At 41.0% G+C, this 14,046-nt stretch overlaps 4 protein-coding genes across 4 annotated transcripts; all 4 read left to right on the forward strand.

The window, feature by feature from the left end:
- The first annotated feature begins 1,574 nt into the window (after window positions 1-1,574).
- On the forward strand, window positions 1,575-4,550 carry LOC139294563 (oocyte zinc finger protein XlCOF20-like). The gene is made up of 2 exons (XM_070916479.1): window positions 1,575-1,641; window positions 2,650-4,550. Exons 1-2 carry the CDS (start codon window positions 1,575-1,577, stop codon window positions 3,777-3,779), a joined length of 1,197 nt encoding a protein of 398 aa, XP_070772580.1. The 3' UTR covers window positions 3,780-4,550.
- A 677-nt stretch (window positions 4,551-5,227) lies between these two features.
- LOC139294564 (zinc finger protein OZF-like) lies at window positions 5,228-7,317 on the forward strand. The gene is made up of 2 exons (XM_070916480.1): window positions 5,228-5,426; window positions 5,811-7,317. The coding sequence occupies exons 1-2, from the start codon at window positions 5,228-5,230 to the stop codon at window positions 6,938-6,940; spliced, it is 1,329 nt and encodes a 442-aa protein (XP_070772581.1). The 3' UTR covers window positions 6,941-7,317.
- Window positions 7,318-8,099: 782 nt separating this feature from the next.
- Window positions 8,100-10,267, forward strand: LOC139294566 (zinc finger protein 239-like). Its single transcript, XM_070916481.1, has 4 exons — window positions 8,100-8,286; window positions 8,672-8,913; window positions 9,097-9,315; window positions 9,442-10,267. Exons 1-4 carry the CDS (start codon window positions 8,100-8,102, stop codon window positions 9,799-9,801), a joined length of 1,008 nt encoding a protein of 335 aa, XP_070772582.1. The 3' UTR covers window positions 9,802-10,267.
- Window positions 10,268-10,541: 274 nt separating this feature from the next.
- On the forward strand, window positions 10,542-12,358 carry LOC139294567 (zinc finger protein 235-like). The gene is made up of 2 exons (XM_070916482.1): window positions 10,542-10,740; window positions 11,571-12,358. Exons 1-2 carry the CDS (start codon window positions 10,542-10,544, stop codon window positions 12,356-12,358), a joined length of 987 nt encoding a protein of 328 aa, XP_070772583.1.
- The last annotated feature ends 1,688 nt before the right edge of the window (window positions 12,359-14,046 follow it).

The following is a 14,046-nucleotide window of genomic DNA, read 5'->3' on the forward strand; positions in this document are numbered from 1 at the left end:
TTGTTGTTTGCGATTGATTTCACCAATAGGCTTTCCTAAAGTAAGACTCCCAACAGACAGGAATGAGACTGAGAGGGAAAACATAGCGTATTTATATTGCAGAGGATGAGTAAATCCCAAAATCTGAGTCAGTAAATGTTCTTTCATGTCTAGCAGATGTGCCTGAAGTCTCAGAAGAGACAGGAGTGGGATCCCAACGTGGAGCCGCAGCAGAGCCAAGATCAGATCAAAGAGGAAGAAATGGAGGCTGCTCCCTCCAGCTGACTGAAACAACTTCATAATGAAACAGGAGGAACTGCCAACTGTCAGGCGCCTTCATCACACTGCTCTGCTGCTGCTCATGGAAATAAAGAAGATGCTGCTGGCTGCTGGTGTTTCCCCAGAGTACCTCAGGCTGTGGTAGTATTTACAACGTCTGTGGAAACATGTTCGAGACCAAAGAAAGTTTATCTGATCATTTACAATCTCACTCTGAGGTCTGGAGTTCTGTCACAGTCGTTTTGTTTCCTTCATAAAGGATGTTGTAAGACAAGCTTTAACTTTTCGATGATGGAAATTAGGATATTATAGATTTAGGTCCATATCAGGGCTGCAACTAATGATTTTATTCCCCCCATTATTGATTCATTTGTTGATTCATTGCTTGAATAATAGTGAAAAATTCCCATCACAGTTCCCAGGTTGGCGTCTTCAAATGTCTTGTTTTATCTGACCAACAGTACAAAACCCATTCAAGATAAGGAAAAGCAGCAAATCACAAGCTGGAACCATCAAATGTTTGTAATTTTGGCTTGAAAAAGGATTAATTGATTATTAAAATAGCTGCTGATTAATCAGCTCTCTCTCTCTCTCAGGATGGCAAATGGGACTTTGTTGTGAAATGAAAGCCACATGGTGATTTATTATGATTCATTTGTATTTATAAATTTAGAGTTTATATTTTTTGCTTATTATTTATTGTGTTTTGATCTACTTTAGACAAGTGTCACATCTCACACGCTACTTATTATTGGGGAATTTTACGATTTTTTTCCCCACTGAAATCCAGAGAAAGTATGGAAATAGACTTTCTGCAGCTGCACTGCGTTTGTTAGTCTAGCTTTAACATTTTTCTTGATGGTTTTGACCGTTACGCTTCGTCGGTGGTTTGGGACTACTTGTTTTATGTGCGCGCATGTAGACGCTGACGCAGTTTACGTTACCAGGAAGTAGGGTCCGTCAGCGGTGATTGTTTTGACAAACTTCATCCACGAGAAGAACCACAGTGCAAGTGCTGAGCTAGAAGGCTAACGTTAGCATACAAACATACATACATACAATATTACGATGAGGCAGTTTGTTATACTATGCCTCACTCCTGCGCCGTGAAGACATGCAGAAATAAAGCAAAGACCGGCACTGCTTTGTCGTTTCACCGCCTTCCAGTGAGGGAACCCGAGCGGCTGAAACTATGGCTGTTCGCCTTGAACATCGATGTAAACACTCCTCCGGGCGAGCTGAAAAAATATATTGTATGCTCGGAGCATTTTGTTCCGGAGGACTACACAGTTAACGGACAGCCGAGGACCGACGCGATGCACCGTTTTCTGACGCCAACGGCTGTCCCGAGCGTCGGCGTGTCCTCGTGCGCGCTACAGCGAGGTGAGACGGAGGTGAGTGTTGATGTTGATCACACTTTGTCCAGATTAGCATATATTTATTGTGTCTTTCTGTTTATTTTTTGCAAGAAACCTTAGTTATGAAGGTTGAAATACCTACATGACAAAACACTGTACTGTTGGGCGGTTATTTTCGTAAATTGGGTTAATGATAAAGACGGAGTGATCAAAGTTAATTAGCTAGCCGTGTTGTCAGCTATGAATTAATTATCAATTATTTTTTATAACATCTTGAAACAGGCTCCAAAGAGGTCGTCTCATCTCAAAACCTGACATACTTGCACAGTGTAGGTGGTTGAAACGATGCTAGCTTAACTGGCATTCAAACTATATCAGAGTTGAACATTTAATTAATTAATCTACAAGTATTTTTAATATGTGATTAATCATATCAGTTATTTTTCAAGCAAAAACACTTTGAGCTTTCACGCTGTGAGAATTTGCTGCTTTACTTTGGTTTAAGTGATAGTAAACTGAATATCTTCTAACAAATCTGAAGGGCATTTTCTGACATTTTAAGAGACCAAACGTTGAAACAATGAATCTGGTAAATAATCTGCACACTTATCGACAATGAAAGTAATTGTTAGTTGAAGTATATCATCCACTTTTATAGCACTGTTTGTAATAGTAATTTAGTTCAATCACACCTGATAGTGTTCATTGTGTCGTGCCTACACCATAAATACTCACTGACGGGAAGTTATTTTCAACAGGATTCAGAAAACAACAGGACCAAGGATGTATCTTTGGATTTTCATTCCTCTGAAGGTAAGACATGAGGAGCAGGGACTGCTTATGTTCACTGCAAGCCCAGAGAGGTGGAAAAAGTGAAGATAGTTCTTTGGCATTTTTGCCTTTACTGGACAGTTGAAGGCGTAGAGACAGACAGGAAACATGTGGGGGGGGTTCACTGTATGTGTGCTGGAGGTTTCAAGTTTCAACATCACACTTGTGTAATTTGACAGCAGATATGTTCTCTGTCCTTTAGACGTGCAGTCGGTCTCTGAGGAACTTCATCCTTCATTGCAGCGATGTGACATCAAGGTGGAACAGATTCCCGTTCTGGAGGAAACTGAGAGCCAAGAGCACCCACAGGTCAAAGAGGAGCAGGTGGATCAGTGTATCAGTCCGGACATGGAGACTAACACTTCCAACGATGCTGAAGTCAGACTTCCTAAAACAGAACCAACCACTAACTCTGAGCTGTTCACATCTTCCACTGCTGTAACTGTGAGTGTAGACGAAAGCATAGACGACGAATGGAATGAAAGTGATGGGTCATTGTCGCCTTGCCAGAGTCATAGCGTTGAAGTCTTTGTGGAACTGGAACAGCCTCCAAGGGAAGAAAGGTCTTGCCGTTTTTGTGGTAAAAGTTTTAAGAGAGACTCTTATCTCATAAGGCATGTATACAAGAGTCACAAAGGGAACAAAGCCTTTAAATGCCTGGAGTGCAAGAAAGAGTTTGAACAAAGGTACCAGCTAATACTTCACACTAGAATTCACACAGGTGAAAAGCCCTTTAGGTGTGATTACTGTGACAAGACATTTGTTCAGAACTCAAGTCGTCTTGCTCACATGAGGGTGCATACTGGGGAAAAACCATATTTTTGTGCTAAATGTGGGAAAAGCTTTGCCACAAGCAATCATTTCAAATTTTGCAAAATGCAGAATGAGTGCAAAATCACGCCAGAAACTGGGAACGTCGACGAGATTCACAAAGAGGAGAAGGCCTTTAAATGCTTTGAATGCAACAAGGAGTTTAATCAGAAGCACCAGCTCGTTCAGCATGTGAGAGTTCACACCGGTGAAAAACCCTTCAGTTGTGATTTCTGTGGCAAAACATTCACTCAGAACTCTAATCGTATTGTTCACATGAGACAGCATACTGGAGAGAAACCATATTTTTGTAAAAAATGTGGCAAGAGGTTTGCCAGTAGCCATCATCTTAAATTGTGCACAGGGACACAAAACAAAAGCACAAAGTCCTTTCGCTGCTTAACATGTGGCAGAACCTTTCACACAGATTCAGACCTGAAGGTGCACATGGAGGTTCACGAGTCATGGAAACGACACATCAGTGAGAAACTGCAAAGACAGGAGTCAGAAGAGAAAAGTTAAAGCTGTATGAGAGTCTTCATGACACCAAATATCTTTTAAAATATATATCAATACAATGTGCATCCAGTATTTAGGAGTGGCTTGTTTCAACCACAGTCCCTCGCAAAAGCAATTCATTTGTAAATATTTTGATATTCAGCTGAATAACAAACTGTATTCACCAGTTTCTGTGGATACTATTCAAATGTTGGACTATGTCAAGTTATGATTTGACTGCTTCATCTGGAGCAAATGTTATTTTTTTCATTGATGGTGGAGAAGCAAATAAACTGTTCCAAATAACCTACACCCTCCTCATCCCCCATTCCCTCCTCCCACCACCCAATTGGTGCTAATATGCAACTTGTATATACAGATAGGCTGTAACATCACTGCCGTTACATATAACTGAGATTGTGTCCTCAAAAGTTAGATGTGAATGTAATGTATTTTTTCTTCATGAAAAGCAAAGTGATTATCCACGTTCTTCAAGTTTGTTTCTTATGTTGCTTTGACAGGGTGCTTGGAGAACAAGTTCAAAACCTCGTCAAAGTTGTTCAACATAAGCAAATCAGTGTTTGGGAGGTTTATTGGCCATAGGCCCACTAAAAAGCTGAGTTGGCAGTTCATCAGTGTGGTCATTGAAGCAGTTGCGTTCACATTACACTGCATGTAAATCGTGACATTTACATATGGAGTCCAAGCCTTAACTTTTTGTTTGTTGTATACAGGCAAAATAAACATTTGTTGGATGGATCTCTCTCTGGAGTTCCACTCCCCAAGTTAATTCCATTTTTTGCCTTTTATCCTAAAGGTGTTTCCTTGTCTTCGGATCATTTGGGCTGAGTCAGGAACTGTTGTTGATGTGGGCCTGTAAAGCTTATTGAAACGTGCTGTTGGGTTATACAAATAGCCACATCTTCACACAGTGCAACTAGTAAACTTGGAAAAGAAACAAAGCAGTAATCCCATTGTGCCATTCAGTGTTTCAAGGTTGTTCTGAGGGTTTGCAGTTTCACTTTGTTCATAAAATAACAATCAATCATTGCAAATAAGGAAAATAAACTGTAAAAGTTGTCTTTTCATACTTTGTCTTTATAAAAAAAAGTATGTCATTTTGGTTTGTAAAGTAGCTAAATAAGTATTTTTTTTAGTAAGCCCTCTTTTTATTTGTAATACATACATGTACTTTGTTCTCTAATCGACCAACATTAATTTTTCACTATTTGTGATAATTAGCACAACATATGGAAGAAGAGAGCCATCCGAGGCAGCAGGGGGCGCTGGTGAACATTAATGCTGTGCGTCATGACGTTGACCTGGAAGCATTAACTCACGTAATCTCCATTGGTTAGTTTCTGTATGTTACTGAGGTGTGCGGCTTTCAGTTCCCGGGGAGTTTATTTCTTCACTTGAAAGTCGGTGTGCCACCCTCCACATTTACCGGTAACGTTAGCCGGTGCTCCGTCATGTCGGGGACGCAGCTGCTCAGACTGCTGGTCAACGAGCGACTGGCAGCGGCCGCCGAGGAAATCTTTGGACTTGTTGAAAAGACGATAGCAGAGTATCAGGATGAAGCTGTCCGCTCCAAGAGAGAAGTCAACCAGCTGAAAAAGCAGCTGGAGCAGCTGACCGTTTTAAAACCTGAAGTAATATTATTCAGAGCAGGTTTGTGTCCTCTTTAATGTAGCCTCTAGACGGTTGCTATGTAGCCGTATAGCGTTGCTAAGTAACAGATTGGCTACAGCTAGTGGTGCTAGCAAACACAGGAGCTGCTGGAGTTGTTTGGTAGTAGATAGTTAACATCCTACGACTCGACAAAGTTGTTTCAGCCCATATTGTACTTCCCAACTTTATGTGAAAACTCCAAATGTTTTCTCTTTTTAGCGAAGTCGCTGGAGGAAATCATGCAACTTCATGAACATGAATTAAACTGTAATGGCGGTGAAAACGCTTTAAAAACATCTGACTAAAACTCATCTGACTTGCACACGTACAAATATATTTGTGTTAAATATTACTGGGTTATATCGTGTCTTCTCCGTCCTTTAGACGTGCAGTCGGTCTCTGAGGAACTTCGTCCTTCATTGCAGCGATGTGACATCAAGGTGGAACAGATTCCCGTTCTGGAGGAAACTGAGAGCCAAGAGCACCCACAGGTCAAAGAGGAGCAGGTGGATCAGTGTATCAGTCCGGACATGGAGACTAACACTTCCAACGATGCTGAAGTCAGACTTCCTAAATCAGAACCAACCACTAACTCTGAGCTGTTCCCATCTTCCACTGCTGTAACTGTGAGTGTAGACGAAAGCATAGACGACGAATGGAATGAAAGTGATGGGTCATCGTCGCCTCGTCAGAGTCATAGCGTTGAAGTCTTTGTGGAACTGGAACAGCCTCCAAGGGAAGAAAAGTTTTGCCGTTTTTGTGGCAAACGTTTTCAAAGGGACTCTGATCTCATAAGGCATGTATACAAGAGTCACAAAGGGAACAAAGCCTTTAAATGCCTGGAGTGCAAGAAAGAGTTTGAACAAAGGTACCAGCTAATTGTGCACACAAGAATTCACACAGGTGAAAAGCCCTTTAATTGTGATTACTGTGACAAGACCTTTTCTCAGAACTCAAGTCGTCTTGTTCACATGAGGGTGCATACTGGGGAAAAACCATATTTTTGTGCTAAATGTGGGAAAAGTTTTGCCTCGAGCAAACATTTCAAATTATGCAAAAAGCAGAATGAGTGCAAAATCACACCAAAAACAATAAACGTGTATGAGATTCACAAAGAGGAGAAGGCCTTTAAATGCCTTGAATGCAACAAGGACTTTAATCAGAAGTACCAGCTCGTTCAGCATGTGAGAGTTCACACCGGTGAAAAACCCTTCAGTTGTGATTTCTGTGGCAAAACATTCAGTCAGAACTCTAATCGTATTGTTCACATGAGACAGCATACTGGAGAGAAACCATATTTTTGTAAGAAATGTGGCAAGAGGTTTTCCTCTTGTGAGCATGGTAAATACTGCAAAGGGACACAAAACAAAAGCACAAAGTCCTTTCGCTGCTTAACATGTGGCAAAACCTTTCACACAGATTCAGACCTGAAGGTGCACATGGAGGTTCACGAGTCATGGAAACGACACATCAGTGAGAAACTGCAAAGACAGGAGTCAGAAGAGAAAAGTTGAAGCTGTATGAGAGTCTTCATGACACCAAATATCTTTTGAAATATATATCAATACAATGTGCATCCAGTATTTAGGAGTGGCTTGTTTCAACCACAGTCTCTCGCAAAAGCAATTCATTTGTAAATATTTTGATATTCAGCTGAATAACAAACTATTCACCAGTTTCTGTGGATGCTATTCAAATGCTGGACTATGTCAAGTTATGATTTGACTGCTTCATCTGGAGCAAATGTTTTGTTTTTTAAAATTTATGTTGGAGAAGCAAATAAACTGTCCCAAAAGACAAACACCTCCCCTCCACTCTACTACGTTATCTCCTCAGAATTATTTCCTTCAGGGTAAAGAGAGCTCATGAGGGAATGGATGGGAAGAGGAGCAGTGAAGCAGCTTTGTCATGATCCACTAAAACTGCTTGATTAGTGATATGTGCTCCGTTTACAATTGCTGTTAACATATAATTTGTATTCAGGTGGTATAGAGATAGGCTGTGACATCACTGCTGTTACATATAACTGAGATTGTGTCTTCAAAAGTTAGATGTGAATGTAATGTATTTTTTCCTCACAAGAAGCAAAGTGATTATCAATGTTCTTATGGTGGACACTTCAGTATCCTATTGTGACTCATTTGGGTAACAATGTTTGAGAAGTTTATCGACCATAGGCCCACTAAAGAACTAAGTAGGCAGTTCATCAGTGTGGTCAGGGAACTGTTCATGGTCACATCACACTACAAATGTAAATGTCGCGATTCGATTCCAAGCCTTCAAGGTACGATGTGTTTTTATAAAACTAAGGTAAGCCATTTATGGTGTGTACAGTAGCTAAATAAGTCTGTTTTTTAGTAAGCCCTCTCAATATTTGTAATGCATACATGTACTTTGTTTTCTAATTGATCAACATTCATTGTTCAGTATTTGTGGCAACTTGCACAAAATATGGAAGAAGAGAGCCATCCGAGGCAGCAGGGGGCGCTGGTGAACATTAATCATGTGCGTCATGACGTTGACCTGGAAGCATTAACTCACGTAACCTCCCTTGGTTAGTTTCTATATGTTACTGAGCTGTGCGGCTTTCAGTTCCCGGGGAGTTTATTTCTTCACGTGAAAGTCCGCGCGTCACCCTCCACATTTACCGGTAACGTTAGCCGGTGCTCCGTCATGTCGGGGACGCAGCTGGTCAACGAGCGACTGGCAGCGGCCGCCGAGGAAAACTTTGGACTTGTTGAAAAGACGATAGCAGAGTATCAGGATGAAGCTGTCCGCTCCAAGAGAGAAGTCAACCAGCTGAAAAAGCAGCTGGAGCAGCTGACCGTTTTAAAACCTGAAGTAATATTATTCAGAGCAGGTTTGTGTCCTCTTTAATGTAGCCTCTAGACGGTTGCTATGTAGCCGTATAGCGTTGCTAAGTAACAGATTGGCTACAGCTAGTGGTGCTAGCAAACACAGGAGCTGCTGGAGTTGTTTGGTAGTAGATAGTTAACATCCTACGACTCGACAAAGTTGTTTTAGCCCATATTGTACTTCCCAACTTTATGTGACAAACTCCAAATGTTTTCTCTTTTTAGCGAAGTCGCTGGAGGAAATCATGCAACTTCATGAACATGAATTAAACTGTAATGGCGGTGAAAACGCTTTAAAAACATCTGACTAAAACTCATCTTACTTGCAGACGTACAAATATATTTGTGTTAAATATTACTGGGTTATATCGTGTCTTCTCCGTCCTTTAGACGTGCAGTCGGTCTCTGAGGCACTTCATCCTTCATTGCAGCGATGTGACATCAAGGTGGAACAGATTCCCGTTCTGGAGGAAACTGAGAGCCAAGAGCACCCACAGGTCAAAGAGGAGCAGGTGGATCAGTGTATCAGTCCGGACATGGAGACTAACACTTCCAACGATGCTGAAGTCAGACTTCCTAAATCAGAACCAACCACTAACTCTGAGCTGTTCACATCTTCCACTGCTGTAACTGTGAGTGTAGACGAAAGCATAGACGACGAATGGAATGAAAGTGATGGGTCATCGTCGCCTCATCAGAGTCATAGTGTTGAAGTCTTTGTGGAACTGGAACAGCCTCCAAGGGAAGAAAAGTTTTGCCGTTTTTGTGGCAAACGTTTTAAGAGGGACTCTTATCTTATAAGGCATGTATACAAGAGTCACAAAGGGAACAAAGCCTTTAAATGCCTGGAGTGCAAGAAAGAGTTTGAACAAAGGTACCAGCTAATTGTGCACACAAGAATTCACACAGGTGAAAAGCCCTTTAAGTGTGATTACTGTGACAAGACCTTTACTCAGAACTCAAGTCGTCTTGTTCACATGAGGGTGCATACTGGGGAAAAACCATATTTTTGTGCTAAATGTGGGAAAAGTTTTGCCTTGAGTAAACATTTCAAATTATGCAAAAAGCAGAATGAATGCAAAATCGCACCAAAAACAATAAACGTGTATGAGATTCACAAAGAGGAGAAGGCCTTTAAATGCCTTGAATGCAACAAGGAGTTTAATCACAAGTCCCAGCTCGTTCAGCATGTGAGAGTTCACACCGGTGAAAAACCCTTCAGTTGTGATTTCTGTGGCAAAACATTCAGTCAGACCTCTAGTCGTAATGTTCACATGAGACAGCATACTGGAGAGAAACCATATTTTTGTAAGAAATGTGGCAAGAGGTTTTCCTCTTGTGAGCATGGTAAATACTGCAAAGGGACACAAAACAAAAACACAAAGTCCTTCCGCTGCTTAACATGTGGCAAAACCTTTCACACAGATTCAGACCTGAAGGTGCACATGGAGGTTCACGAGTCATGGAAACGACACATCAGTGAGAAACTGCAAAGACAGGAGTCAGAAGAGAAAAGTTGAAGCTGTATGAGAGCATAGTCTTCATGACACCAAATATCTTTTGAAATATATATCAATACAATGTGCATCCAGTATTTAGGAGTGGCTTGTTTCAACCACAGTCTCTCGCAAAAGCAATTCATTTGTAAATATTTTGATATTCAGCTGAATAACAAACTGTATTCACCAGTTTCTGTGGATGCTATTCAAATGTTGGACTATGTCAAGTTATGATTTGACTGCTTCATCTGGAGCAAATGTTTTGTTTTTTTTAATTTATGTTGGAGAAGCAAATAAACTGTCCCAAAAGACGAACACCTCCCCTCCACACTTCCGTTATCTCCTCAGAATTATTTCCTTCAGGGTAAAGAGAGCTCATGAGGGAATGGATGGGAAGAGGAGCAGTGAAGCAGTGTTGCCATGATTTTCTGAAAACTTCACATAGAACCTTGTTTGTTGTATTGTACAGAAGCATAATAAACATTTGTTGGAGGGATCTCTCTCTAGAATCTGTTATACATAATGCCCTTCTTTCTCTAGTTGACCATTTGTTTTTCACGGTTTGTGATTACTAGAACATACCACAAACCATCCGAGGCAGCAGGGGGCGCTGGTGAACATTAATCATCCAGTCACGTTTACTGCCTTGGTTTGTTTCTACGGAACTGTGCGGCTTTCAGTTCCCGGGGAGTTTATTTCTTCACTTGAAAGTCGGTGTGCCACCCTCCACATTTACCGGTAACGTTAGCCGGTGCTCCGTCATGTCGGGGACGCAGCTGCTCAGACTGCTGGTCAACGAGCGACTGGCAGCGGCCGCCGAGGAAATCTTTGGACTTGTTGAAAAGACGATAGCAGAGTATCAGGATGAAGCTGTCCGCTCCAAGAGAGAAGTCAACCAGCTGAAAAAGCAGCTGGAGCAGCTGACCGTTTTAAAACCTGAAGTAATATTATTCAGAGCAGGTTTGTGTCCTCTTTAATGTAGCCTCTAGACGGTTGCTATGTAGCCGTATAGCGTTGCTAGGTAACAGATGGGCAACAGGTTCAGGTCCAGTGTTGTCAGGTAGTCAGCATCCTACGACTCCACAAGGATGTTGTTTGATCGACCAACCCAACTTTCCCAACGACTGTTTTATTATTGTATATTATACCAGTAGATTATTATCACTCCTGCATTAATATAAAAACAGTATTTTCCTGTTGTAGCCTAGTTGTTTGAGGTGGAGGTAACTTTTACTATTTTGTATATGACAGCAAATAATGATAATTTCCACCGTGGATTATTCTGCTGATTAATTTCTCAATTTCTTATTCTCAATAATTTCAGAAAATAATGAGAAGTGCTCATCACAAGTTCCCAGAGTCCAAAGTGACACCTTCACAATCCCTGCTTTGCCCAAACAATAGTCTCAAGAAAAAGAAAAAGAAATTGAAATAATTCAAAAGAAACAAAGCAGGCAAAAAACAAGCATGTCCTCACATTTGTGAAGCTGGAACCATCACATTCATCAGCTGTAATTATAGCAATCAGCTGTACTTGTACATTTTCACGTGTGTGCAAAAATCTTCATTTGTAAAATAACTAGTAACTATAGCTGTCAAATAATTGTTGTGTAATGTTGTAGTGGAGTAGAAGTAGAAAGTGGCACAAGATTAAATTGTCATGTTAAGTGCAAGTACCTCAAATTTGTACTTAAGTACAGTACTTGAGTAAATATACTTAGTTACATTCCACCACTGGATATTACTGGGTTATTTAACAGATCATAGCATGTGTCTTCTCTGTCTTTTAGACACCCAGTCAGTCTCTGAGGAGGCTTTACCTTCACAGCAGCCAGACCAGCTTCCCATTGTGGAGGAAAATGAGACCCATGACTCCCAGCAGGTGAAAGAGGAGAATGTGGATCTCTGTATTATTCCACACCTGGAGGATGATTCCTCTGAGGATGTCAAAGTCAGACTTACTGATTCAGAAACAACAACTCAGACTGAGTGCCAGTTGTTCCCAACTTTTGGGAGCACTATAACTGTGACATTGAATGATAATGATGAATGGCATGGGAGCGACAGCTTGCCCTCTTGTGGTCCGAGGCTCAGTGACACCGCTTTTACACAGCAGGAACAAGCCCGGAAGGACGAAAAGGCTTGCCGTTTCTGTGGCAAGCAGTTTAACAGGGACTCTGATCTGATCAGACATGTGGATGAGACTCACAGGGGAGAAAAGGCCTTTAAATGCCACGAATGTGACAAGAAGTTTGCTCGTAGGGACCATCTGGCTGTGCATTTAAGAATTCACACAGGTGAAAGGCCACACAAGTGTTGTTTCTGTAGGAAATCATTTGCTCAAAGTTCAAATCTCAATGTTCACTTGAGGACGCACACAGGGGAAAAGCCATATTTTTGCAAATCGTGTGGGAAAAGGGTCGCCCATAGCTATCATCTCAAAACGTGTGGTATGATGGAGCTGAAAGAGAAGAAGTCATTTTGCTGTTTGGATTGTGGTAAAAAGTTTCACACAGCTTCAAACCTGCGGGTCCATCAGAACATCCATGAAGCCAGGAAACCCTACGCCTTTGTGTAGCCTTTTGTCTGATCATCAGACTGAATTGACGTTTGTTTCACTCACTTCATTATTTGTTATCCATTTTTTGAATCTCTGAACAAATAAAAAATGTAGACAGTTATTCAGAGGTCTGGAACCGGGCTCGCTCACACTGTACGAAACCAATATTGGAGACTGTTCAGAGGAAAAAGAAAAACAATCACAGCTGTCTGAGAAACTGTCTTCTGTTTCAGGCCACAAACTTTTGAATCCAGTGATCAGAAATCTGGGCTGCAACTAATGTTTGTTTGTTTTTTTAAAGGAGTGTGTATGAAGAAGATTGACTTGTCCAATTAAAGAAAGAGATGTTAGGACATCCAGCAACCCTGCTGACAGCTGAAGCCTAGCCTAATTTGGCAGTTTGAGTAATGAATGCAATTCTGAAATGAGGACTCAAACTGCTGTAGGCATTTCACAGCAGCACTGAGATGTGTGTGTGTGTGTGTAACAGAATTCTTATTAATGTCAATGTGGTGATCAAGTTATCGGGATTACTTCAAAACTTGAGTTTTCTCTGTTGAAGTTGTGTTTGTTTGGTGCATTTGAGATCTCTGCACTTCAAGCCTGACCTGTTTTAATTATTGTTACTGCTCATGGTTATCTAGCACTTCTTTGTTAACAAAATAAAACATTTTTTTTCTATTTTGTAATGACAGAGAGCTTTTTGAGAGACTTTAAGTAGTAAATATGTTACAATGAAAAGCATGGATCCAACATTATTATCCTTATTTGACTAAATGAAATGTACTACTACTACTATACTACTGCTACTTATATCTATAAGTGTAAAAATCATACCCATAACAGTAAAGAAGCAGAATAAACTGTTGTAAGCTAAAAAAAGAGAGGTGTAAGATCAAGTCTCCCCAATAGGAGGTGATATTGTCCGCACATAGATCGTCTATTTTGAAGTGCAGTCACTGTCTGGTCTGCAAAATGGACCCCGGGTATTTTCCCCCGACTGCTGTTCGCGATGGTTAATCACAGCACCTGGAAACGGGACAGAGTGAGCGCTCTTCTTTTTTTTTACACGTCCGTTTTAACACTTAGGGAGAATGATGTTGGCAGATGATGGAGAGCAAGGCTGCGGCACTGATAGACAAGAAGTGACGAGAAGGCGAAGTGAATGAGTGTTGGTAAATAAGAACCTGGCACTTTGTATACTTAGCTAGCTGTTAGCGCCATTTAAATAGCATGTCAACGGTTGGTTGCTTTTGACGGATAGCTAACGTTAAGCTAACTAAATACCGGCTACACTAGCTAGCTGGTGACAATGTAAGCTAATCAGTTAATGCGTGGTAACAAGATAGCGTCAGGCGGTTTGGGACGTAGGTTTTGCACTTTATTTTAAACCTAACGTACAATTAATTATCCATAAATAGCTAGCTTTACATTTCATTAACAACTTATGTTTACACTCCGCTGTCCATGTCATGGCATGTCACCTGTCTGCTCAGGAATAAGAGACTGGAGAAAATGGCAGGACGTCAGCGATTGTTTTGTTTTACGGATTATTCACGAAGCCAAAGATGTATGTTCATTTATTGTTTAAAAATAGCTGTTAGGGATGTTGAACTCAGTCAGCGTGTTCCCCCACACAAGGTAGCGGTTCTTGTGTTAATGTTAAAGGCGTAATACAGGCACTAATCCGTGATCCTGAAGTGGCT

Source organism: Enoplosus armatus, chromosome 12 (assembly GCF_043641665.1).
Source record: "Enoplosus armatus isolate fEnoArm2 chromosome 12, fEnoArm2.hap1, whole genome shotgun sequence".
NCBI lineage: Eukaryota > Metazoa > Chordata > Actinopteri > Centrarchiformes > Enoplosidae > Enoplosus > Enoplosus armatus.

Bases quoted from the DNA above. Each gene is read 5' to 3' on its own strand.
- LOC139294564 (XM_070916480.1), top strand. From the start codon at position 5,228: ATGTCGGGGACGCAGCTGCTCAGACTGCTGGTCAACGAGCGACTGGCA. The intron at 5,427-5,810 runs GTTTGTGTCCTC...TCCGTCCTTTAG, and splicing joins AGTAATATTATTCAGAGCAG to ACGTGCAGTCGGTCTCTGAG.
- LOC139294567 (XM_070916482.1), top strand. From the start codon at position 10,542: ATGTCGGGGACGCAGCTGCTCAGACTGCTGGTCAACGAGCGACTGGCA. The intron at 10,741-11,570 runs GTTTGTGTCCTC...TCTGTCTTTTAG, and splicing joins AGTAATATTATTCAGAGCAG to ACACCCAGTCAGTCTCTGAG.
- LOC139294566 (XM_070916481.1), top strand. From the start codon at position 8,100: ATGTCGGGGACGCAGCTGGTCAACGAGCGACTGGCAGCGGCCGCCGAG. The intron at 8,914-9,096 runs GTGAGTGTAGAC...CATGTATACAAG, and splicing joins CATCTTCCACTGCTGTAACT to AGTCACAAAGGGAACAAAGC. The intron at 9,316-9,441 runs GCCTTGAGTAAA...TGCAACAAGGAG, and splicing joins CTAAATGTGGGAAAAGTTTT to TTTAATCACAAGTCCCAGCT.
- LOC139294563 (XM_070916479.1), top strand. From the start codon at position 1,575: ATGCACCGTTTTCTGACGCCAACGGCTGTCCCGAGCGTCGGCGTGTCC. The intron at 1,642-2,649 runs GTGAGACGGAGG...TCTGTCCTTTAG, and splicing joins CTCGTGCGCGCTACAGCGAG to ACGTGCAGTCGGTCTCTGAG.